The following is a 24,347-nucleotide window of genomic DNA, read 5'->3' as shown; positions in this document are numbered from 1 at the left end:
ACAGCAGCAAAAAGCCATCTTCAGGTGACTATTTGCAACAAAGTCTTGTGCCAACAATGCATTACCAGAAGAGTTTACCCAGGTAAGGAGTTAAGGATAAAACGAATCATAGCCATTTTCTTCAGATTTATATTTACTTATTACACAGATAAATGTGAAATAATATTGGAAACACACAGTTATTGTTACAAATAGTTGCCTTCAATATTTCCTGTGTTTTAAACCTTTAAAAAAAAAAGTTTAAAAAAATGACCCTTGAAAAAAATTTAGATTTTCTGTTGTAGGACAGAATACTCCGTTTCATCTCAAGTCTGACCTGTAAATAGTAATTATCTGGCAATATTATTACCTCAGTGATATTTCTTAACATAGGATGGAGACCAGAAAAAGCATTAATCTTTTTAAAAACAGGCTTCCTATACCAAACCTTGAGGACACTATGAGGAGGTTTTTAGCTGCCAAGAGACCTTTGTTGAGTGATCACCAGTTCAGGTAAATTCCCACACTGATATTTCAACATTTTCTCGATAACATACACCACATGCATTTTTTCTCCTATATGTAACCTCCAATTCCTATAATATGATTTATTATTAGAAGCAATTTAACAAATATCCTAAATTCAGCCAATAGTTGGGATGGGCCAGGGTAAAAATAATTCTCCGAGTGTAACTGCAGAGACAAGGAATCGTGTATCTTGTAAAACAAGTATGCCTACTTGCAAAATGTTAGATTCAACTATGAACACCGGAAATGTAAATTTCAAGATTTTCAATGAAGAAAAAGAAAATACTGTCACGATAACTGTCAGATATTTACCTAATTCTTCCAACAATGTTTATCATTTTGTAATCTTAGAACCACAGAGAAAATTGCCCAAGACTTCCTGAATGGTGTCGGCAGAGAATTACACAAGGAACTGGTAGCTAAGGATAAAATCAACAACCACACAAGCTACATTTCAGGTGATTTTAACATTCTTATATTACAAAAAAAACCCAATTCATACGTACTGATGGATGAATAACTTTCTTTCAGGACCCTGGTTAGACATGTATCTTAAAAATCGCAAATCTTTGCTGCACTTCAATATTTTTGGGCTGCTTCCACCAGACCCAAAAACAGAGTATAATCAACATTTGGTGCGGGCCACCAATCTGCTCTGCTCAACTTTGCGCTACATGAAAACACTGCGAGCTGGACTACTGGAGCCAAATGTTTTACACTTCCAGCCTTATGGAGCTCAGATGGTTGACGCCTACCCACTGGACATGTCTCAGTACCATCGTGTCTTTAACACAACTCGAATTCCAGGACAGGGCCGAGATGAGCTCTTTACTAATGAGAAAGGCCACCATGTTCGTGTTATGAGAAATGGCAACATGTATGTTTTTGCTGTTGTAGACAGGGATGGAAACTTGTTGAAGCCTACAGAGATCCAGGCCCACTTGAACTACATTTTGACTGACCTGACACCAGCACCTGCCTTTCCTATTGGAATCTTGACCAGTGAGAACCGAGACGTGTGGGCCGAACTGAGGGACAAACTGGTAAATTGTGGAAATACAGACAATTTAAGGCTTGTGGACAGCGCTGCTTGCTGTCTCTGTCTGGATGATGCAAGTATGAAGAAGGGTGATGACATGTTACATAGTTTGCTGCTGGCTAATGGCTGCAATCGGTGGCTTGATAAGTCTTTCAGTCTCCATGTTTCAAAATCTGGTGAAGCTGGCATTTGCATGGAGCACTCCTGGGGTGATGGCATGACCATGACTGATATTTTGGGAAAAATCTACAAAGACTCAACAGAGCAGCCGCAGGTGCACCCAGGCTCTGTTGCTGCTGCCGTGGATTCAGCTTCTGCTGTGCATCAGTTACAGTTTAACCTGGACAGTGTGCTGAAGAACGGCATCAAGAAAGCCAATGACAACTTTGATTTACATGTGTCACAACTCAGTATTGATTTTATGATCTTTGGGAAAGGTGGGAAGGAAACAATGAAGAAAAATAACTTGAGCCCAGACAGTATGGCCCAGCTTGCTTTTCAAATGGGCTTCCTGAGGATGCGTGGACAAACTGTTCCTACGTCTGAGCCATGCAGCATGGCGAGATTCAAGCATGGTCGTTTAGAGCTTATTCCATCAGCCACCACCTACACAAAATAATGTTCTAATGCCTTCGTTTGTCAGCGAGACCAACACAGCGTACAACAACTAAAGGCCATGCTCTACCAGTGCTCCAGGTACCACAGGCAGCTTGTCAATGAAGCATCTATGGGTGAGTTTAACATTTTTGTACCTATAATTTGTGACACCATAAATGCAAAGAAAGGGGAGGAGATACTTTTTAATATTTTGGAACAACCTTCAAAAATTAATTCCATCTCACAACTTCACTTCTAATTTGACTAGAAAAGCAAACAAAACAAAAAGGTAAGCCTTTGGGCATAAGACATGGTTTGAAATACCAATTTATGCAAAATGATTAAATCATATTGTGAGGACATTCACACAAATGGAAAAAAAAAGTTCAAGCATTGGGCTGGAGTCAGTTGAATAGGCGAGGGCTCTCACTAAGAGGGAAGAACCCTTCAAAATAGAGAAATCAGCCAAAACCACCAAATATTCACTAAGTGCAGAAAAATCCACTTCCCAGATAACCTCAGACAGGACAGGAGAGAGCCCACCACCCGAGCACCACTATCTCCAGCAACTAAAAGAAGCAACTGATAACCAATGGTTAAGAAACAATAACTCATTTTCTCCCCCCAGCTCCACAGATTATAACCCAGTCACATTCGCCATCAGCCAATTCACTGAATTCACTGATGCTCTAGGGCGGGGTTGGCAACCCACGGCTGTAGAGCCGCATGCGGCTCTTTAGTGCCTCCCTAGTGGCTCTGTGGAGCTTTTTGAAAAATATGATAATGGAAAAAGGTGGTGTGAATATATAATTTGTGTAGCAGGAAAAACATGACACACGTTCTTAAAGTTTTCCAATGCTGTAAAAATGTGTATAAGAAATATTTAATTTCAACATCTCATTATAACGGAAGTTAAACTTACAGCACCATCTTACAGCAGAGTGGTCATGTGGTTAGTCATTCTCTCCACGATGCTCATTATATATATTAGCCAACGTATCATTTTGAAAGTAGGCTAATATAGCTAATATAGACACTTACAGCATGTGTTGCCTTTATAATAAGGCTTATATAAAGCTTATATAAGGCACCAGACTGATTTTTTTTTGGTCCAATATGGCTCTTTCAACATTTTGGGCTTCTGACCCCTGCTCTAGGGTTTTAGTTAAGACATCTGGGAGTTTTTTGGAACCTGTACAAGTTATTTTACAGGCATTTCTGGCTCTAGCAAACATATGTTGAACTTTTTCCTTGACAGAACATACTGCATTTACTGTGTGTGATATTTTATAACCACAGCATAAAAGTGACTCTCACGGAGATAAAAAGCTACTACTGTACAATGATATACTGTATTCCCCTTAAAGCGTGGTTGCTGACACATCCAGCAACGCATCTCACAGACCAGAGTTCATGAGAAGAAAACATCTTCCTCACACAGGAGGAAGAGGAGAAGCTGAAAGAACTTCCCCTTGAATTATGGTCAGAAGGACCTGCGGATGTAGGTCTTATAAAAGGAGCAGAACCTGTAAAAATAATTCCTAAATCAGATTATAGACCATTTCAGAGACAATATCCCCTTAAGACTGACGCACAGGAGGGTATTGTTCCGGTATTTAACTCACTGCTTAAAGCAGGAGTTATCAGAGAGTGTCCTGAATCTCCTGTAAATACACCCCTATTTCCAGTAAGGAAGGCACCACCCTCTACCGGTTGGCGGATGGTGCAGGACCTGCAAGCTGTAAATGCTGCAGTGGTCCCTAGGTCTCCCTTAGTCGCAGATTCATACACTCTGCTGAACGACTTAAACCCTGAACATCAGTGGTACACGGTGATCGATGTATCCAATGCATTTTTCTCTGTACCAGTACATCCAGACAGCCAGTTTTGGTTTGCATTTACGTTTCAAGGACGGAGGTACACCTGGACAAGGTTACCTCAGGGCTACTGTGAGAGTCCCACAATCTTCTCTCAGATAATGATGTCATCATTAGCTAAGTTTAAACCTCCGTGTGGAAGTCAAATCCTCGTCTACGTGGATGACATCCTCATGGCATCAAAAATAGAGGGAGATTGTTGGTCAGACACACTAGCATTCTTATACTGGCTAGCCTCACAAGGCCATAAATTAGGCAAAAGCAAACTGCAACTGGTGAAGCAGGAAGTGGTCTATCTGGGCCATGTTCTGACACACAATGGAAGAGCTGTTCTTGAGTCGAGGAAAACAGCAGTGCTTGATGCTCTGAAACCAAAAACAAAGAAGCAGATGATGTCATTCTTAGGACTAGTGAATTTTTGCAGATCATGGATCTTAGATTATGCAAAAATAACTGCCCCTTTACAAGCATTGATGTATGATAATCCCTTAGCAATGACTGCTGTGTTAACATGGACCCCTGAAGCTGAAGAAGCATTTATGCACATAAAACAGGCCCTTGTAGGTGCTGGAGTGTTAAAGCTGCCAGACTATCAGAAGCCTTTTGAGCAGGTTGTTGACTGCAAGGGTGATTTTATGACTTCAGTTTTATTGCAGAAGCACGGAGATAAGAGGCAGCCCATAGCCTACTACTCCCACAAGCTAGATCCCGTAGCTTGTGCACTCCCGCCATGCGTTAAAGCAGTGGTGGCAGCGTCCGAGGCAGTAAAAGCCTCCGCAGGAGTGGTGCTATACCATAAGCTAACTTTGCTAGTGCCACATGCGGTGTCAATACTGCTGCTACAAAGTAAGATAGCGTTCCTGTCGCCCGCACGTCATCTTTCCTGCATGGCAGTGTTGCTGTCTCAGCCGAATCTGACGATTCGTCGCTGCACGACCTTAAACCCAGCAACGCTGCTACCCACCGCAGAAGAGGGACACCAGCACAACTGCCTGGATGAGGTCTCCATTACGGTCCTGCCGCGACCAGATCTTAGTGATGTTGCGTTGACTACAGGACGGATACTCTTTGTGGATAGATCATCGAGAAAGGATGACTGTGGACGCACTAGAACCGCATATGCAGTAGTTACAGCAACCGAGGTGGTGGAGGCGAAATCACTTCCCTCCTCCTATTCTGCTCAAGCTGCAGAACTCGTCGCACTCACACGTGCTTGTAAATTAAGCAAAGGACAAGATGTTACCATTTACACAGATAGTCAATATGCATTTTCCGCACTGTTTGTGTTTGCTCAACAATGGAATTTGAGAGGGATGAAAACGTCGACCGGCAAACCGGTCATGCATGCAGAACTGCTAAGAAAGTTATTGGCTGCAGTACAGCAGCCACGTAAAATAGCTGTATGTACTAAATGCACTGCACATACTAACAACACAGATGCAGTCTCCCAAGGCAATGCCTTTGCTGATAAAGCTGCAAAGGCTGCAGCAAATTCACAATGTGCTGTTTGTGTAAAACACAGCCCACAGGGAGCCCTTAAGGCCCCTGCAGGCACTACACCATTACCAAATCATCCATTTCACACAGTTTTTCTAGATTTTATTCAGCTAACACCATGTGAAGGTAAACAATATTGTCTAGTAGTGTTAGATGGATTTAGTAGGTGGGTAGAAATTTTCCCCACGGCAAAAGCAGATGCACTAACAGTGGCAAAAGTCCTATGTAGAGAGATCATTCCCAGGTTTGGTATCCTGAAGGTCATCTGGAGCGACAATGGAAGCCATTTTGTAAATGAGGCAGTGAAAACTGTAGGAGTAACTTGGAAATTGATTTGAAGAATCACTGTGCATACCACGCTCAGAGTGCAGGGTTGGTTGAAAGAGTCAACGGTACTATTAAGAACAGACTAAAGAAGTGTATGGAGGAGACAGGAAAGAACTGGATGTTTTGTCTCGACCTGGTGAAATTATGGATGCATATAACACCACACAAGAAAACAGGCATCACACCTTTTGAAGCATTATATGGGCAGCCTTATTGCCTACCATACTTTGCAACAACAAATGAGTTAGAACATGTTGAGGAAACAATAGCAGATTATCTAAAAAAGGTGTTACTCAACCGATGTGTGAATACTGTAAATGTTCTGCCTAGTCCTGTGTCTTCCACAGATTACACCCCCCAGGAACCCATTCAACTGGGCGACTACGTGTGGGTGAAGAAGTTTGTGCGAAAGAGGTGGAACACGCCTAGGTGGGAAGGTCCTTATCAACTACAGCTGACCACAAAGACTGCAGTTCGAGTGGACGGGAAACTGTCGTGGATACACCTTTCCCATTGTAAGAAACAGAAAATTCTTCCAGGTGAAGGCGAGGGAGCAGTGGCGGTTAATCCGTAAACGGCTGACAGCCTGTATAGGTCCAGCAACGGCTGAACCCCGTCGGAACCTGAGAAGGACATTTAAAAGGAGATGAAGTTGTTCTTCCTAATTGTGGTGAGTGCTGTGACGGTGGGACTCGTGAGTTTCGGCCTGTGGAACTTCCGACAGGAGGGAGGTAATCAGGGACAGAATGATGCTCTGAGACAGGATAAAAGCTACGCAAGCGCTAAACGCACCGTAGTTAGCCACTTAGGACATTCATGGTTAGAACAAGATCCAGAGTCCCCACACATTTATGGTTTGAATACATGGTGGCGCTATGCTAATTTCACAGCTCGGACACAGAATCATTCTCGTTGTTACGTTTGTTCTATGTTACCAGTTTCCATGCATACACCGCGAATAACTGCTGAACCGATGACAGGGAGTGAAGGACAGTGTTTTGTCCATATAGGGCTAAGCCGTGACACGAATTTCACACTGAAGCTGTTGGATGGAATGTGGTTCGCTCGCAGCAATTGCACCCAAGAGCCACTGCGGACCATGACAGGGAAAGCCAATAGATTCAGATTCCCTGTGTTAGGTGCGACAAACCACACATACTGTTATGCACGAAGTGGTGGTAGAGATTTGGGGTCGTTACACAAGGATACCTGTAAAGTTGTTTATACGGCATGCACACTGGGAATCAATGAAGATGTGGAATCAAACTCTACAACTAATCGGTATTATCGGAAAACGTGTTTACAGCAGCATAAAAGTTCCGAGCAATGCGAACAGGAGTGTATTGATGACCCCCGGCACCTCTGTGGTTTATTTACCTTCGATGAAGCAACACAGAGGTGTCCAGAAGGTTATAACTGTACATGCAACTATCCCACTTTCACACCAGAAGACAAAGGTACGAAATTAGTGGATAAGGGATGGTGGTTATGTGGACACAATGCGTATGCACACCTACCAGCAAACTGGTCAGGAGTGTGTGCTCCTGTACATCTCAAAGATCACACAATTATAATCTATGCCAACAACACCGAGAACATAGCACACAAGCGTTTTAAACGAGATTTGAATGAATACGAGTTCAAACCACACGACTCAGTGTGGGGCACAGATGTACCACAAGAGATTAAGCATTGGTCAACCGGAGATAAAGTGACCTTGACTCTCTTTCCGTGGATAGGAGTAGGAAAGAACATATTGAGATTGGAAACGGTTGACTATAGGCTGAACGTGTTTACTAATTTGACAAAAGTTGCTCTCACAGGAGTCAAGGAAGAAATGACAGCGCTAAGACTGATGACCATGCAGAATAGGATGGCCTTAGATCTCATAACAGCCCCCCACGGAGGAGTTTGTGCAATGGTAGGAGATTACTGTTGTACGTTCATCCCAGAGAATGATGCGGACGGTCACCTGATAGATAGCGTGTTGAGAAATTTAACTAAGCTACAGAAAGCTATGATTGACGATGGTAGTCCTCCACCAGACTGGCTTACAAAAATTCTGTCGGGGTGGAGGGAACTACTGTTCAAGATAGGAATGATGATAGGGATAGTACTGCTAGTATTAGCCATACTAGCTTGTTGTGTAGTAACTCTTGTTCGGGGTTGCATTGGCCGGCTCGTGGGATCAGTTGTTACTAGCACTTTGCTGCAGGTGGAAGAACGATTTCTACTGGACGACGATGAAGAGGAATCAGAAGAAGAATGGATCAACATAATACAAGATGTAAAAGAACTGTTTAAGATGTCTTAAGCTGTATTGAAATTTCATGAAAATGTAAAGATGTAATACTGATGATGAAATTCTAGACGCATTTAATGATAAACAGGAGGGAAATGTGAGAAGAATTATTGTAATTGTTGTTATTAGTATTATCTTTAAATGCTATGATGTATAGATTTTGAGTGTTTGAGGAATGTTGGCAGGAAAAGAAGAACATGAGAGTGTTTTGTAAAAGTGCTGAAGCTGCTTACAACCAAGCCCAGCACCCAGATGTATCCTGTTGGTCAAGATTAGAGAAGTTCGTTAAGATGGGAGAAGATGTCAGAAGGCAATGAGTTATGAGATCCTGTTTAGACACCCATTTTGTTTGCACCAATAAAAGAGGTGAGCGAGCAGCAGACGAGCAGCATTCTACAGTAAGAGAAGGCCCAGGAGTTAAAAAGTGTGTTTATAAAATGGAACAGATTTTGAGCAGAATTGCAGTAGATTTGTTCAGTTAAGATTTATTCAATATGACAGTTAATTTTTTTTTAAATGTTGCATAACTTTTTAAAACATGGTTCAACATAGTTTATGTTAAAATGGTTTAGTTTCTTATGGTTGAAAGGGTCTGGTGAAAACTCGACATTTTTTTCTGATCAAATGTAGAAGTGATCATCTGAACAATTTCTGAGATTAATAATAATAAAGTGTTGAATATTGATCTTTTCTGTTACACACACACAATTTGTTATTTTAGAGGAGTGTGCCAAGCGGTAGCCCTTCACACGACTTGGTATCCATGACGTAGCTCTTGGTTTCAAAAAGGTTGGTGACCCCTGCTCTACATGATCCCGGTCCTGCTCAAGGTTTCTTCCTGTTAAAGGGAAGTTTTTTCTTTCTACTGTTGCTTGTTGGGGGTCAGGCCCTGGGATTCTGTAAAGTTCCTAGAAACAACTTTTATTTTAACAGATGATACCTAAATAAAGGTTGATTAGATTTGATTTAGGTATGTTAAAGCCAACTTAACACCGTTTCCACAGAGTGTGACATGATGAGGGGCCACGCCCTACCTGTGCTCACTACAATGGGCTCAGATACTCAGGAATCGCGAGAACTGGCCAACCGATCAGAACTGAACTCGTCAACACAACATGTTAAAGCCACCTTAACACCATTTCAACAGAGTGTGACAGGGGCCACGCCCTACCTGTGCTCACTACAATGGGCTCAATGGGTTATTGCAAATGATGAGCGACTGTGAGGTGAATCAATCTCACTGGAACCACAAAAATCAAGTGAATACGCAGGAAAAGTTCTCCTGTAAAACACAGACGGTGCCCACGGCAGTTAATTGAAGAGAATTATTTTATCTTGTTAGCATCTTTTATCTTATTAGCATGTGTTATACTATATGTTTTTGTTTTATGTTACAGTTAGTTTAGAAGTTAGGAATACTATATAATCTTTTGTAGGAATACACATAAGCAAGTCAGTTGACCCTTCCTTGACCTGATACTGTTCAGACAGTTGGAGCCAGGCAGACAGGAAATGGTAGACCCCCATCGTAAAACATGACAGCATAGTTTACTGGTGTTGATAAGTTCCTTGGCAGGAATATGACCTCGGACCTGGCCATCTGGGAAAGATAATGGAGAAGAAGGACCGCACCAACACCAAAGGAGGCTGGAAGAAGAAGATGGGGTCATCCAAGAAGAAGGACTGGATTGGACTGAATTAGCATCAATAATTTACATATATCTTTCTATAAAAGACTGGGTCAAGGGATAGTTAGGTCGTCAGACTTCATGCCCTGACAATTGACTCTGTTGTTGGTAGGGTTATGAACTGGCCCAGAGCTCTGTATATTTGTATCTTGAATTGATTATATGTGCTAAATACATTTTGAAATTGGCATTTGTTTACTTGAAGTCTTCATTTAAAGAACGCGCGGATTGGCAGTGATACACAAGAGGTATTGCAATCCAACATAATATAGCCATCTGGCGTTGGGTAGATCTCCCAGGTGGTTTTATATAGACAAGGCTATTGCAAATGATGAGCGAGTGTATAAAAAAATGTTAGCCAATCATAAACAACCTCTATCCCACTGCACTTCAGACAAAAAACAGTGAGGTAAGGTAAAAGCAAACACCAGCCAGCACAGAAACACGAGACACAACCGCATTCGCCTCAATGGACACCTCTTGGTAGCCTACCAGGCTTGTCAGGAAGTCCCTGTAAAAGTCACTTAAAAGTTCATGGTCCATAATGATTTTACGCGAGAACTGTACCAACAACTGGACCATCACCAGATGTGCCGACTGTGGGAACATACAGGGTCTCCAACGAGCCCTTAAGCTCCTTCAGCCCTATATATTCTTCTGAGGCGTCATCGCTAATTCAGAAATCCAAGACCACCACGTGTCTTTTAGATCCCATCCCAACACACCTGTTGAAGGATGTTTTACCATTGATAGGCAGCTCTATCCTGGAACAGATCAATGGTTCTTTAGTGTCAGGTTATGTACCCCGGTCCTACAAGATGGCAGTGATTAAGCCGTTGCTTAAAAAAACATCACTGGATCCTGATGTCTTAGCAAATTATAGGCCAATATCCAACCTTCCTTTTATCTCTAAAGTTCTAGAGAAGGTGGTGGTGACTCAGTTACTGGAGCACCTGCAGAGGAACAGCCTGTTTGAGATGTTTCAGTCAGGCTTTAGTGCTCACCACAGCACAGAAACAGCACTTCTTAAAGTCACTAATGATCTTCTCATAGCTTCCGATCATGGACTGGTCTCTATGCTGGTTCTGCTGGACCTCAGTGCTGCTTTTGATACAGTTGATCACAGCATCCTGTTACAGAGACTGGAACATGTGATTGGGATTAAAGGGACAGCACTAGACTGGTTTAGATCATACTTATCTGATAGATACCAGTTTGCCCATGTCCATGGTGTTCCCTCCTCATACAGTAGGGTTAGCCATGGAGTTCCTCAAGGTTCTGTACTCGGACCAATCCTCTTCACATTGTACATGCTTCCCTTAGGGAACATTATTCGGCAGCATGGGATAAATTTTCATTGTTATGCTGATGACACTCAGCTCTATTTATCCATGAAACCCGAGGAGACAGAGAAGTTAGTGAAGCTCCAGACCTGTCTTAAAGACATAAAGTCCTGGATGTCTTAAAATTTCCTCCTCCTTAACCCAGGAAAAACTGAGGTCATGGTGTTTGGTCCTGAACCTCTCAGGGATAGATTAGATCACATGATCACTCTAGATGGTATCTCATTAACATCTAGTCTCTCTGTGAGGAATCTAGGAGTAACTTTTGATCAAAATCTCTCCTTCAACTCACACATTAAATTAGTCTCTAGAAGTGCCTTTTTTCACTTGAGGAACATCACAAAGATCAGGAAACTGCTGACGCGGCATGATGCTGAAAAGTTAGTCCATGCATTTGTTACTTCCAGGCTGGACTACTGTAACTCTTTATTATCAGGGTGTCCAAACAACTCTTTAAGAAGCCTCCAGTTGATCCAAAATGCTGCAGCCAGAGTTCTGACAGGTATTGACAAAAGAGATCACATTACTCCTGTACTGGCGTCGCTTCATTGGCTGCCCGTTAAATTTAGAATAATTTTTAAAACCCTTCTTTTGACCTACAAGGTCCTCAGAGGCTAGGCCTCTGAGGACCTCTGAGGACAGACAAATTATCATACTTAGGGGGTCGTCTAATCGTTAGGTCACATCTTAGTTATGCTGTTATAGGCCAAGGCTGCCGGGGTCCGGAAACATGATCACCTGACAGGCCTCTGTCACTCCACTGGGTCATGGTTTCCTCTCCTTTCCTCTCCTCATCAAGCAGACTAGTTATGCTGATTCTTGTGTAGTTTTTCTGCTTCTCCCCCCCCCCTATTTATTTACAGGTATTGCCGCCCTCGGAGCTGCATAATGACCTCCAGCCCCGCTGAAGTGATTGTATATCATATTATTTGTGTGTGTTTCTGTGCTCTGTGCCTCTCCTCTCCTCTCCTCTCCTCTCCTCTCCTCTCCTCTCCTCTCCTCTCCTCTCCTCTCCTTTCCTCTCCTCTTTCCCCTCCTCCTCCTTCTCCTCTCCTCTACCTCCCCTTCACTCTACTTCTCTCCTCTACCCCTCTCCTCTCCTACCTATCCGATCCTCTACCTGTCCTCCACCTTCTCCTCTCTCTTTACCCAGCCGGCCATCAGCAGGAGGGTCCCCCTACATGAGCCTGGTCCTGCTCAAGGTTTCCTCCTGTTAAAGGGGAGTTTTTCCTTGCCACTGTTGCTTGTCTGGGGTCAGGCCCTGGGATTCTGGAAAGCGCCTTGAAACAATTTTGATTGTATAAGACGCTATATAAATAAAGATTGATTGATTGATTGATTGAACTGGCCAACCGATCAGAACTGAAGTAGTCAACACTGAGCTGAGCCATGTCAGGAATGTGGGATGGAATTGTCCAAATGTTCGCCACATATATCAAATTCCTCCCATGTATGAAATTCCCAGTTGGACAGGCTAACACAAAAGTGCAAATTGCAGTGAGAGGCTGTTGTCCTAATTTAATCAGAGCTATCAACTGCATACACATTGCTATAAATGCACCATGAGATGAATTTATTTTTATGTAAACAGGAAGCATTTTCATTGAGTCAATGTACAGATCATCTGTGATGAGCAAATGCAATTAGCCAACATTGTTGGGAGGTGGCCCAGATCAACACACCGTTAATGTTTTCCAACCAACGTAGTTGGAAAACAGGCTACAAGCTGGCATGTTGCAGGATTGGTGGCTCCTTGGTGAATAAATAATTTATTTGTTCTGAAATGTAAAGTTCCTCTTCTTGCATTTCCGTCTCATGGCTTGTTTCCATTATCTGATTGTGCAAAGTGGGGAATCCCACCATGTTTCTATTTATTTCAGTCAGAAAACTGTGGATTAACGCAAATACTTTATAGCGCACAATTATTCCCAGTTCCCAGCAGAACATTAATGTTGCAACATTGCAGCTTTTCCATCAGGCTCTGTCTCGATGTATTCATTCCCTGATAATAGTCTGCATAGACATTACAGGGAATTAAAATCAGGCCCCACAAGAATCCCCAAAACAAGCTTGATCCGCAGAGCCTGATGCTTGCCATCTTATGAGAATTGTGGAGGATCCACCATAAGGCTGAGCAAAACAATTTTGTTTTTGCTTTAAACCATGATAGTTAGCAGCAGTTCCTCCCCATTCCACAAGATAAGCAGACTAAGAATGTCAGCATGTGTATCCAGCAGAACGCAAGAAGTTTGTTTTTTTTGAGCCTCCTTAAATTGTTGCAATGAATATACCCAACATTGCACTTGAATACCATCAGCCTAAAGATTTGGGGAGAGCTTAGCTGTGGGCAGCATTTCAGTTGTAGCAATGTAAAAAGAGACTTCGGCTTAATGAAAAATGTAATGAACACAAAAACTGTGAGGTGAATCAATCTCACTTGAACCACAAAAATCAAGTGTATAAGCAGGAAAAGTTCTCCTGTAAAACACAGAAGGTGCCCACGGCAGTTAATATATTCATCTGGCGTTGGGTAGACCTCCCAGGTGGTTTTATATAGACAAGGTTATTGCAAATGATCAGCGAGTGAGAAAAAAATGTTGGCCAATCATAAACAACCTCTATTCCACTGCACTTCAGACAAAAAACAGAGTGAGGTAAGGTAAAAACAAACACCAGCCAGCACAGAAACACGAGACACAACCGCATTCACCTCAATGGACACATCTTGGTGGCCTACCAGGCTTGTCAGGAAGTCCCTGTAAAAGTCACTTAAAAGTTCATGGTCCATAATGATTTTACAGGAAATCCAGGACTGCAATGGTGAGAGACTGTAGTGAGGAAGTGCAGCTGCTTTTGTTAGCATGCTTTCTGGGACAGTTAGCTGCAGCTTCTTAGAAAGAAAATACCCATTCACACCAGAGTCTTGGGGTTTCATACCATGAAGTTTAAGTCTGCATTCACGATTCCTGTGTGTCTTCTATGGAACACCTGTATTTTTTCCTCTCTCTCTGGGCCATGTTGGTCTCCTTCTCCTGAGGGTGGTAAAGACCAAGTAGATTACAACAATTGGTCAGGATGCATCAGGACACGGGTCCGATGAGCCCGCTGTATTTTCAGGTCAATGCCTTGATGCTAGCAACTCACTTTCCCTATTCCCCCTCTGCCGCTCCATAGATGAATGTTGTTTTTTCTCGATCAGGATTCTAATTGGGTTAATTTTTTCTGCACGAATCTTTGTTGGTTGAAATATGTGCAGAGTGTCTTAGTTGCCTCCTCGATCCTTCCCTCCACCTTTTCCATCCAGGACCTCATCAATACGGTATGATAGACTCTGCACTGGTATTGCAAGATTATTGAGCTTCCACTTGACTTCTTGCCTCACTTAATTAATTTCCTCTTTTGTACAATCATTCTGCTACAGAATATCATTCTTTAGCCTATTAATTGCATTAACTGATGATACATCTAGAGTCCAGGTCTGTTCCTGAATTCCTCTGACTTGCCGCTACTCCACTACGGGTGTTAGCTTGAACTAGTCCTGTGTTGCTAGCATTCGACATTGAGTTGTGTTTATTTTGTCTTTTGGTATTTTTTCCTTTTTCCCTCGGTCTTTGGTGATTCTTCCTCCAGTCCCTCCACCCGACCCTTGCTCAAATATGAAGTATTTATTAAGCCTGGGTGAGCTGCTCCACAGTATGTCTTACTCCAGCATTAGCCAAACCAGAAGCCCGTAATACAAATTTTATTGTATGCATGCATGTGAGTATGTGTTTATTTGTACATGGAAACCAAAAGTAACTTCTCACGACTAACATCACACCCCTTCACACCCACTCACCGCCATCAGCTACACAATGTGTAGCTACACAACAAAGTGTTCCCTTGATGGATTATGGATACTAGCTCATAACTTCTATTGAAACATTAACTGTGGTTAAACCCTCTTGTTTTTAGCAGCAAAGTAGTTTTACCAGTTCCAACATCTGCATATTCGTCTGTTTAGACAGTCACACTGGGGGAGTTTTGTCTGCACAGAACACTAAAGTCTGTTGTGTAAAAGAAAACCATTTCCACGGAGACATACTGTATCTTAAAGGCAAAATTGAAAAAATCTAATTGGAAACGTTATTTTCGGCATGATGGCCAATCTACTCTCTGCGCGGTACACAGCATTACTGGGGAAGCCTGCAAAATTGAATTTAAGAATCTCTGCTCTTGATATCCGTAGAATAAACTACAGCAGCAAAAAGCCATCTTCAGGTGACTATTTGCAACAAAGTCTTGTGCCAACAATGCATTACCAGAAGAGTTTACCCAGGTAAGGAGTTAAAATGTGTCATACATATTTTCTTCAACTTTAGTTATTTTGCAAAATTAAAATAATAATAATAATGGAAACGAACACTGTTGCAAATTGTTCTTTATTCTTCTCTTTTCATAGAAATGTTCTTTCAAACACAACTCTGTCACTTGCTGTTGTTAACTTGCAGTGTTTCATTGATATTGCTTAACATATGATGGCCACCAGAAAATGCAAAACTCTTTTCAACAACAGGCTTCCTATACCAAATCTTGAGGACACTATGAGGAGGTTTTTAGCTGCCAAGAGGCCTTTGTTGAGTGATCACCAGTTCAGGTAAATTCCCACACTGATATTTCAATATTTTTTAAAATTGCATATACACTCATGGCACATGGATTTATTTTTTCATATCTGTAACCTTCAATTACTATAAGATGATTTGTTCTTTTCAGCAATTTTACAAAACCCCTAAATTCATTCAGTAGTTTAGATTGGCCTGGGTAATAAGAACTCTCAAACTTTAATAGTGTGCATATACAAGAAATAATGTATATTTTAAGACATGTATGGCCGCTTTCAAAATATTCAAGTTCACTTTATTTACACTGTACAGGTCATAAGGACAAGGCTGGAAAATAAAGCTAGCAGCAAACTAGAACTGCATAGCATAATATAATATGAATAGTAAATGGTATTTCGATTTTTACAACATGTATAAAAATTATAAAGAGAAAAAGTGCAGAATTTGAAAGCTGAATGTTCATCCACAAACACCACAGCAAGGGACTGTCAGATGCTTTGTCAAAACCGTCACAGTGAAGTTCAGAAAGTCTCAAACATTTTTCCAAGTGACAGCCAGTATGAAGCAATAACTTTATTCATTCATGCTCTGTTTTGCTCCCATGAAAAAGAATTTCAAATAGGCTCACATTTCCTGTCCTTTCAGCTGTGCCACCAGTACAGGTGTGGCTGCAGGCTTTCTGTGCTCTTTAAAAAAAAAGTTTCTTTGTTGAGCACAGGGGCACTCTTTGTTGAGCACAGGGGCACCCCGACGTGTCTTATTTGCAGAGAGAAAGTTGCAGTGAATAAGGAATACAATTTGACAACTAGCCATGCTGAGGAGTATGCAAAATACCAGGGAGATGAGAGAGCCAACCGGGTTGCCAATCTTAAAACACGTCTATTGAGGCAACAAGATTTCTTTAAGAAAGCAACCAAAGAGAGTACGGCAGCAGTCGAAGCTAGCTATGTGGTTAGTGAAGATGATTGCTAAAGCAAGAAAGCCATTCACGGAGGGTGAATTTGTCAAAAAGTGCATATTAGAAGCTGCAGGTATTGTCTGTCCAAAAAAAGATCAGTTTAGCAACATCAGCCTTTCTGCCAACACCATGGCAGAGAGCATTTCTCACCTGTCAAGTGATAGTTATGATCAACTTTGTGAGAAAGCAAAATGTTTCAGTGTATACTCAGTTGCTCTTGATGATACCACAGACATCATCGACACTGCCCAGCTCGCAATATATGTCCGTGGTGTTGAAGACAATTTTGAAGTGATGGAGGAGTTGCTCATAGTAATTCCATTGCATGGCCAGACCACAGGTCAGGAGATATTTCACCAGCTGTGTAATGCCATTCAGAATGCCGGTTTGCAATGGAAGAGGTTTGTTGGAATAACAACCGATGGAGCGCCATCAATGACAGGGAGAAAAAATGGACTGGTGGCAATTGTTCCAAAAAACTGGAAGAGGAGGGTGTGGAAGAGGCCATTGCTCTGCACTGCATTATCCATCAGCAGGTCCTTTGCAGCAGATGCCTGAAGTTTGATAATGTGATGTCTGTCGTTGTGAAATGCATCAACCACATCAAATCCAGGGGTTTAAAGCACAGAAGGTTCCGTACTTTTTTAGAGGAGATGGAATCAGAATATGGAGATGTGCTTTACTTCACTGGGGGACGTTAGCTCAGCAGGGGAAACATGCTGAAGAGATTTTTTGAGTTGAGAGAAGAAGTGAAAGCCTTCGAGGAGAAGGATGGGGTGGCTGTTCCTGTTATGAATGATCCCAAATGGCTCATGGACTTAGCTTTTCTTGTTGACATAACACATGAACTTAATGTACTGAACAAGAAGTTACAAGGCCAGGGGCAACTTGTCAGTGCTGCCTATGATAATGTCAGAGCATTCACCACAAAACCCTTGTTATGGAAAGCCCAGGTCTCTCAGGCAAACCTTTGCCATTTCCCAGCATGCAAGACACTCATGGATGCAGGCACACTGTTGCGGAATTTTTAGCCATTTTGAGAAGTAAACAATGAATCTAAGTTACTGCGTAGGAGATGGTTTTATTCCAGTCAGTCAGTCAGGATACATACACGGAAGCATGCGGAGAGATCTCTACTAAGTGTTCACAGCTCTGATCTTATATAGCCAAAGGCCCGCCTCTGAGGCGCGGAAACAGGACGTCTTCACAGCATGTGTGTGCTGCATGCACAGGACACAGGACGTCAACACAGTAGGTGCGCGCTGCATGCTTTGTTGTTTGGTGTCTTCACAGCAGGTGTTCCGGCTGGCGCAAGAAGTTGAATGACTGAGAATGTCCCCCCCCCCCCCCTCAGTCGTTTGACGCTGGTCTCCTTTGAACCTTTGTTTCTTGCAAATGCATGAGGTGGCAAAGGGACTTCATCTGCTCTCCTAAATTTCCATTTCAACCCTTCCTTTTGCACTCAATTTACATTTCACAATAAAATTCCATTTCAACACCATTCAGTGATCAGAAGTATGTTGATGTAATTTTGAAGCTGCAGGAGGACCCCTTCTCTTTTGATGTGCAAGATGCCCCTCCTGTGCTGCAAATGGAGTGTGCAACTTCAGTGCAACTCTGAACTTAAAGCCAAGTTCAGGGAGGTTAGTGGAAAAGCAGACAAGCTTGGCCAATTTTTGAGAGAATTGACCCCCAGCTTCCCTGAGCTTTCCCGGATGTTCAAGCGGACCATGTGCCTTTTTGGGAGCACATACTTGTGCGAAAAGCTCTTCTCCACCTTGAACTTCAATAAGTACAAGTACAAGTCTAGACTGACTGATGAGCATCTTCAAGCCCTATTGAGGGTCTCAACTGTTTCATCCCTCAAGCCAAATGTGGCTCGGCTATGTGAGAGGAAGCGCTGTCAGGTCTCTAGCAGCAAGAAGTAGGCAAGAGAAGCCATGTTCAGAACAGCTCATGTTCAATGATCCATTCTTGTTCAGAAAGTTAGAGGTTAAAGAACTGTTAATACAGACATTTGAATGTGAATAATAATAATTAAATTTCTCTGGTCAGCAGCAACTATATGTGGTTTCTTCACTTTTCTATATCTGCTGTATTATTATTTATTTATTTATTGCTGATTGCTTTATTTTCTTATTAATTCTTAATTTGTTTATTTTTTCATCTTATTTTGTGTTAAATTATCTTATTATCTTATTTATCTGTCTCCAGCATTAAGCCAGGCAAGATCAGCATGCATTTTGTCCATGTTTTTCGTCATTGAACACCGAAGGACAAGACGTGCTGCTCTATTTTGAACTAACTGCAGCCTTTGCAGCTCTTTATGACCAGACAGCCAGAGTGTGAAAAGAGCTTGGATAACCTGCAAGGTGGTGTTGGGTCTAAGGAAGGAGGAGCATTATCTTATCATTCCTTCCCATTTTTCCTACAATTTTACTGTCATGTTTTTACCATGATAACTTACTGTCATTGTGAACCCCAAGGAGTTTAACCTCATTAACCTGGCCAACACAGCTGCCAGTTAAAGAGATGCATAAATTTAAATCTTGCCTGAGTGCAAAATTCATATTTGGTTTTCGATACATTTAAACCTAAATTGTTTTTGACTATCCAATCTGCAATAAGTGTAATTTCATTTTGAAGGAGAACATCTAACATCTTCTTTAACATTCTAGCAATGTGTTATCACTATTTCTTTGATGGAGTGAACGTGTATACAGCATGCATATGCATTTGTTTGAACAGCGGAAATGGAAATTTCAAAGTTTTAATGAAGTAAATCAAAATACTGTCACCATAACTGTATTATATTATTGGTAACAATGTTTATCATCTTGTGATCTGAGAACCACAGAGAAAATTGCCCAAGACTTCCTGAATGGTGTCGGCAGAGAACTACACAAGGAACTGGTAGCTAAGGATAAAATCAACAAACACACAAGCTACATTTCAGGTGATTTTAACATTCTTATCATTACAAAACAGAAACAATTTATATGTACTGATGGATGAATAACTTTCTTTCAGGACCCTGGTTAGACATTTATCTTAAAAATCGCAAATCTTTACTGCACTTCAATATTTTTGTGCTGCTTCGACCAGACCCAAAGACAGAGTATAATCAACAGTTGCTGCGGGCCACCAATCTGCTCTGCTCAACTTTGCGCTACATGAAAACACTGCGAGCTGGACTACTGGAGCCAAATGTTTTACACTTCCAGCCTTATGGAGCTCAGATGGTTGACGCCTACCCACTGGACATGTCTCAGTACCATCGTGTCTTTAATACAACTCGAATTCCAGGACAGGGCCGAGATGAGCTCTTTACTAATGAGAAAGGCCGCCATGTTCTTGTTATGAGAAATGGCAACATGTATGTTTTTGATGTTGTAGACAGGGATGGAAACTTGTTGAAGCCTACAGAGATCCAGGCCCACTTGAACTACATTTTGACTGACCTGACACCAGCACCTGCCTTTCCTATTGGAATCTTGACCAGTGAGAACCGAGACGTGTGGGCCGAACTGAGGGACAAACTGGTAAATTGTGGAAATACAGACAATTTAAGGCTTGTGGACAGCGCTGCTTGCTGTCTATGTCTGGATGATGCAAGTATAAAGAAGGGTGATGACATGTTACATAGTTTGCTCCTGGCTAATGGCTGCAATAGGTGGCTTGATAAGTCTTTCAGTCTCCATGTTTCAAAATCTGGTGAAGCTGGCAGTTGCATGGAGCACTCCTGGGGTGATGGCATGACCATGACTGATATTTTGGGAAAAATCTACAAAGACTCAACAGAGCAGCCGCAGGTGCACCCAGGCTCTGTTGCTGCTGCAGTGGATTCAGCTTCTGCTGTGCATCAGTTACAGTTTAACCTGGACAGTGTGCTGAAGAACGGCATCAAGAAAGCCAAAAACAACTTTGATTTACATGTGTCACAACTCAGTATTGATTTTATGATCTTTGGGAAAGGTGGGAAGGAAACAATGAAGAAAAATAACTTGAGCCCAGACAGTATGGCCCAGCTTGCTTTTCAAATGGGCTTCCTGAGGATGCGTGGACAAACTGTTCCTACGTCTGAGCCATTCAGCATGGCGAGATTTAAGCATGGTCGTTTAGAGATAATTCCATCAGCCACCACCTACACAAAACAATGTTCTAATGCCTTCGTATGTCAGCGAGACCAACACAGCGTACAACAACTAAAGGCCATGCTCTACCAATGCTCCAGGTACCACAGGCAGCTTGTCAAAGAAGCATCTATGGGTGAGTTTAACATTTTTGTAGCTATAATTTGTGACACAGTAAATGCAAAGAAAGGGGAGGAGATACTTTTGAATCTTTTGGAACAACCTTCAAAAATTAATTCCATCTCACAACTTCACTTCTAATTTGACTAGAAAAGCAAACAAAACAAAAAGGTAAGCTTTTGGGCATAAGACATGGTTTGAAATACCAATTTATGCAAAATGATTAAATCATATTGTGAGGACATTCACACAAATGGAAAAAAAAAGTTCAAACATTGGGCTGGAGTCAGTTGAATAGGCGATGGCTCTCACTAAGAGGGAAGAACCCTTTAAAATAGAGAAATCAGCCAAAACCACCAAATATTCACTAAGTGCAGAAAAATCCACTTCCCAGATAACTTCAGACAGGACAGGAGAGAGCCCACCACCTGAGCACCTCTATCTCCAGCAACTAAAAGAAGCAACTGATAACCAATGGTTAAGAAACAATAACTCCTTTTCTCCCCCCAGCTCCACAGATTATAACCCAGTCACATTCACCATCAGCCAATTCACAGAATTCACTGATGCTCTAGGGCGGGGTTGGCAACCCACGGCTGTAGAGCCATATGCGGCTCTTTAGTGCCTCCCGAGTGGCTGGTGGTGTGAATATATAATTTCTGTAGCAGGAAAAACATGACACACATTCTTAAAGTTTTCCAATGCTGTAAAAATGTGTATAGGAAATATTTAATTTCAACGTCTCATTATAACGGAAGTTAAACTTACAGCACCATCTTACAGCAGAGTGGTCATGTGGTTAGTCATTCTCTCCACGATGCTCATTATATATATTAGCCCACTTATCATTTTGAAAGTAGGCTAATATAGCTAATATAGACACTTACAGCATGTGTTGCCTTTATAATAAGGCTTATATAAGGCACCAGACAGATTTTTTTTTTGGTTCAATATGGCTCTTTCAACATTTTGGGTTTCTGACCCCTGCTCTAGGGTTTTAGATAAGACATATGGGAGTTTTTTGGAACCTGTACAAGTTATTTTACAGGCATTTCTGGCTCTAGCAAACATATGTTGAACTTTTTCCTTGACAGAACATACTGCATTTACTGTGTGTGATATTTTATAACCACAGCATAAAAGTGACTCTCAAGGAGATAAAAAGCTACTACTGTTCAATGATATACATCTGCCAACAGGGAGTGCAGCAGCTTCCTCAGAACACACCTTCCTGAGCCCTTGCCTGATCAGAGGTCAAATCACAGAGGGTGTTACAACTATACAGATTGGCAAACAATAAAATTGGTCTCTCCATAATGATAATTCCGATTATAATAATTTGTAGATCGAGCAATCTTATGTCCTTCTTTCAGTTTACCACATTTCTTACTTTTCCTTGTTCAGTCTTGTTCAGATAATAATAATAATAATAATAATAATAATAATAATAATAATAATAATAATAATAATAATAATATAATAATACAACTTTGTGGTTGTGTCATCGGATTTGCGGCCGCATGTTCTGGACACTCAGGTGAAGAGAGGGGCGGAGCTGTCAACTGATCACCACCTGGTGGTGAGTTGGCTCCGATGGTGGGGAAGAAAGCTGGACAGACCCGGCAGGCCCAAACATGTTGTGAGGGTCTGCTGGGAACGCCTGGCAGAGTCTCCTGTCAAAAGGACCTTCAACTCACACCTCCGGGAGAGCTTTGACCATGTCCCCGGGAAGGTGGGGGACATTGAGTCCGAGTGGACCATGTTCCGTGCCTCCATTGTTGAGGCAGCTGACCGGTGCTGTGGCCGCAAGGTGGTTGGTGCCTGTCGTGGCGGCAACACCCGAACCCACTGGTGGACACCAGCGGTGAGGGATACCGTCAAGCTGAAGAAGGAGTCATATCGGGCCTTACTGGCCTGTGGGACTCCTGAGGCAGCAGATAGGTACCGGCAGGCCAAGCGGAGTGCAGCTACGGCTGTTGCCGAGGCAAAGACCCGGGCATGGGAAGAGTTCAGTGAGGCCATGGAGAACGACTTTTGGACGGCGTCGAAAAGTTGCTGGACCACCATCAGGCGTCTGAGGAAGGGGAAGCAGTGCAGAGAGCAGTGAGACCCCCGGGAAGACCTAGGACACGTTGGAGAGACTATGTCTCTCGACTGGTCTGGGAACGTCTCGGGATCCCTCCGGATGAGCTGGAAGAAGTAGCTGGGGAGAGGGAAGTCTGGGCTTCTCTTCTTAGGCTGCTGCCCCCGTGACCCGACCCCGGATAGGCGGTAGAGGATGGATGGATGGATGGATGTAATAACAATAATACCAAAACAAAAATATTAACAAGAAGTCAGAGAAAAAATGATTTATGTAAGAAGCACACTTCCAATAATCTATCAGGATTGATTCATAAACTCCAAAAAATAGTTATTTATGAATGTTTCCTCCATCTCTCTGAGTACCCATCATTGGAACGGTGGTTCTTTTCACTGTACTGAAACCGCTCATTAATATGATTTTTTCAAAACATTTATTGAATTGTTCATTACTTATCGGGAGCTCTATTGATGACTCAAGAGAGAGACAGAGAGTTGGAGAGAGAGAGAGGAAAAATGAGAAAGAAAGGAACACCATCCAAGAGGGATTTCATGGGCAATCAAATTTGTGCTATGTTGTCATTAACATTAAACATTATTTTTCTGTCTGACAGGCCAAGGTTTATACTGTCATCTCTATGGTCTGCGTGACCTGGCGCTTTCCAAGGACCAGGAACTGCACAGCCTGTATACAGATTGTGACCTAGATGGCTTCACCTTGCCTACCAGCACAGTTGCCACCTCAGTGTTGGCAGTCTTTGCACCAGATGTGCCTGATGGATTTGGTGTTCACTATTTTCTTCAGGATAATGCCATAAATTGCTCTTTTGCTAGCTACCAGGCTGACAGTCACAAGGATTTTAGTCGATGTGTGAACAAGTCTTTAGAAGACATTTTCACTGTCCTAGAAGAAAAAACCCTCAGTTAAATATACCTGTGGTTGGTGGTGGTTTACTTGTGCCCCCCAGTCTCTAAAGTTAGAACAGGTGGGTGGAGCATTTAGGGGTACAGAAACCTGATCAACTGAACAGGCGTATGTCTCCCATTCATGGCCTCCTCTCCTCTCCTCTCCTCTCCTCTCCTCTCCTCTCCTCTCCTCTCCTCTCCTCTCCTCTATGAGAAGAATTATTGTAATTGTTATTAGTATCATCCTTAAATGCTATGATATGTAGATTTTGAGTGTTCGAGGAATGTTAACAGGAAAAGAAGAACATGAGAGTGTTTTGTAAAAGTGCTGAAGCTGCTTACAACCAAGCCCAGCACGCAGATGTAT

At 42.2% G+C, this 24,347-nt stretch overlaps 2 protein-coding genes across 2 annotated transcripts; both read left to right on the top strand.

Moving 5' to 3' along the window:
* The first annotated feature begins 862 nt into the window (after nt 1–862).
* LOC115247134 (carnitine O-palmitoyltransferase 2, mitochondrial-like) lies at nt 863–22,256 on the top strand. The gene is made up of 3 exons (XM_029827634.1): nt 863–965; nt 1,039–2,277; nt 22,192–22,256. The coding sequence occupies exon 2, from the start codon at nt 1,053–1,055 to the stop codon at nt 2,163–2,165; it is 1,113 nt and encodes a 370-aa protein (XP_029683494.1). The 5' UTR covers nt 863–965; nt 1,039–1,052; the 3' UTR covers nt 2,166–2,277; nt 22,192–22,256.
* On the top strand, nt 15,189–24,347 carry LOC115247131 (carnitine O-palmitoyltransferase 2, mitochondrial-like). The gene is made up of 5 exons (XM_029827625.1): nt 15,189–15,495; nt 15,733–15,813; nt 19,589–19,695; nt 19,770–21,008; nt 23,689–24,347. The coding sequence occupies exons 1-5, from the start codon at nt 15,314–15,316 to the stop codon at nt 24,000–24,002; spliced, it is 1,923 nt and encodes a 640-aa protein (XP_029683485.1). The 5' UTR covers nt 15,189–15,313; the 3' UTR covers nt 24,003–24,347.

This window comes from Takifugu rubripes, chromosome 20, assembly GCF_901000725.2.
Source record: "Takifugu rubripes chromosome 20, fTakRub1.2, whole genome shotgun sequence".
NCBI lineage: Eukaryota > Metazoa > Chordata > Actinopteri > Tetraodontiformes > Tetraodontidae > Takifugu > Takifugu rubripes.
The sequence above is the reverse complement of the archived record's forward strand: the minus strand, read 5'-3'. Positions and strand labels throughout refer to the sequence as shown.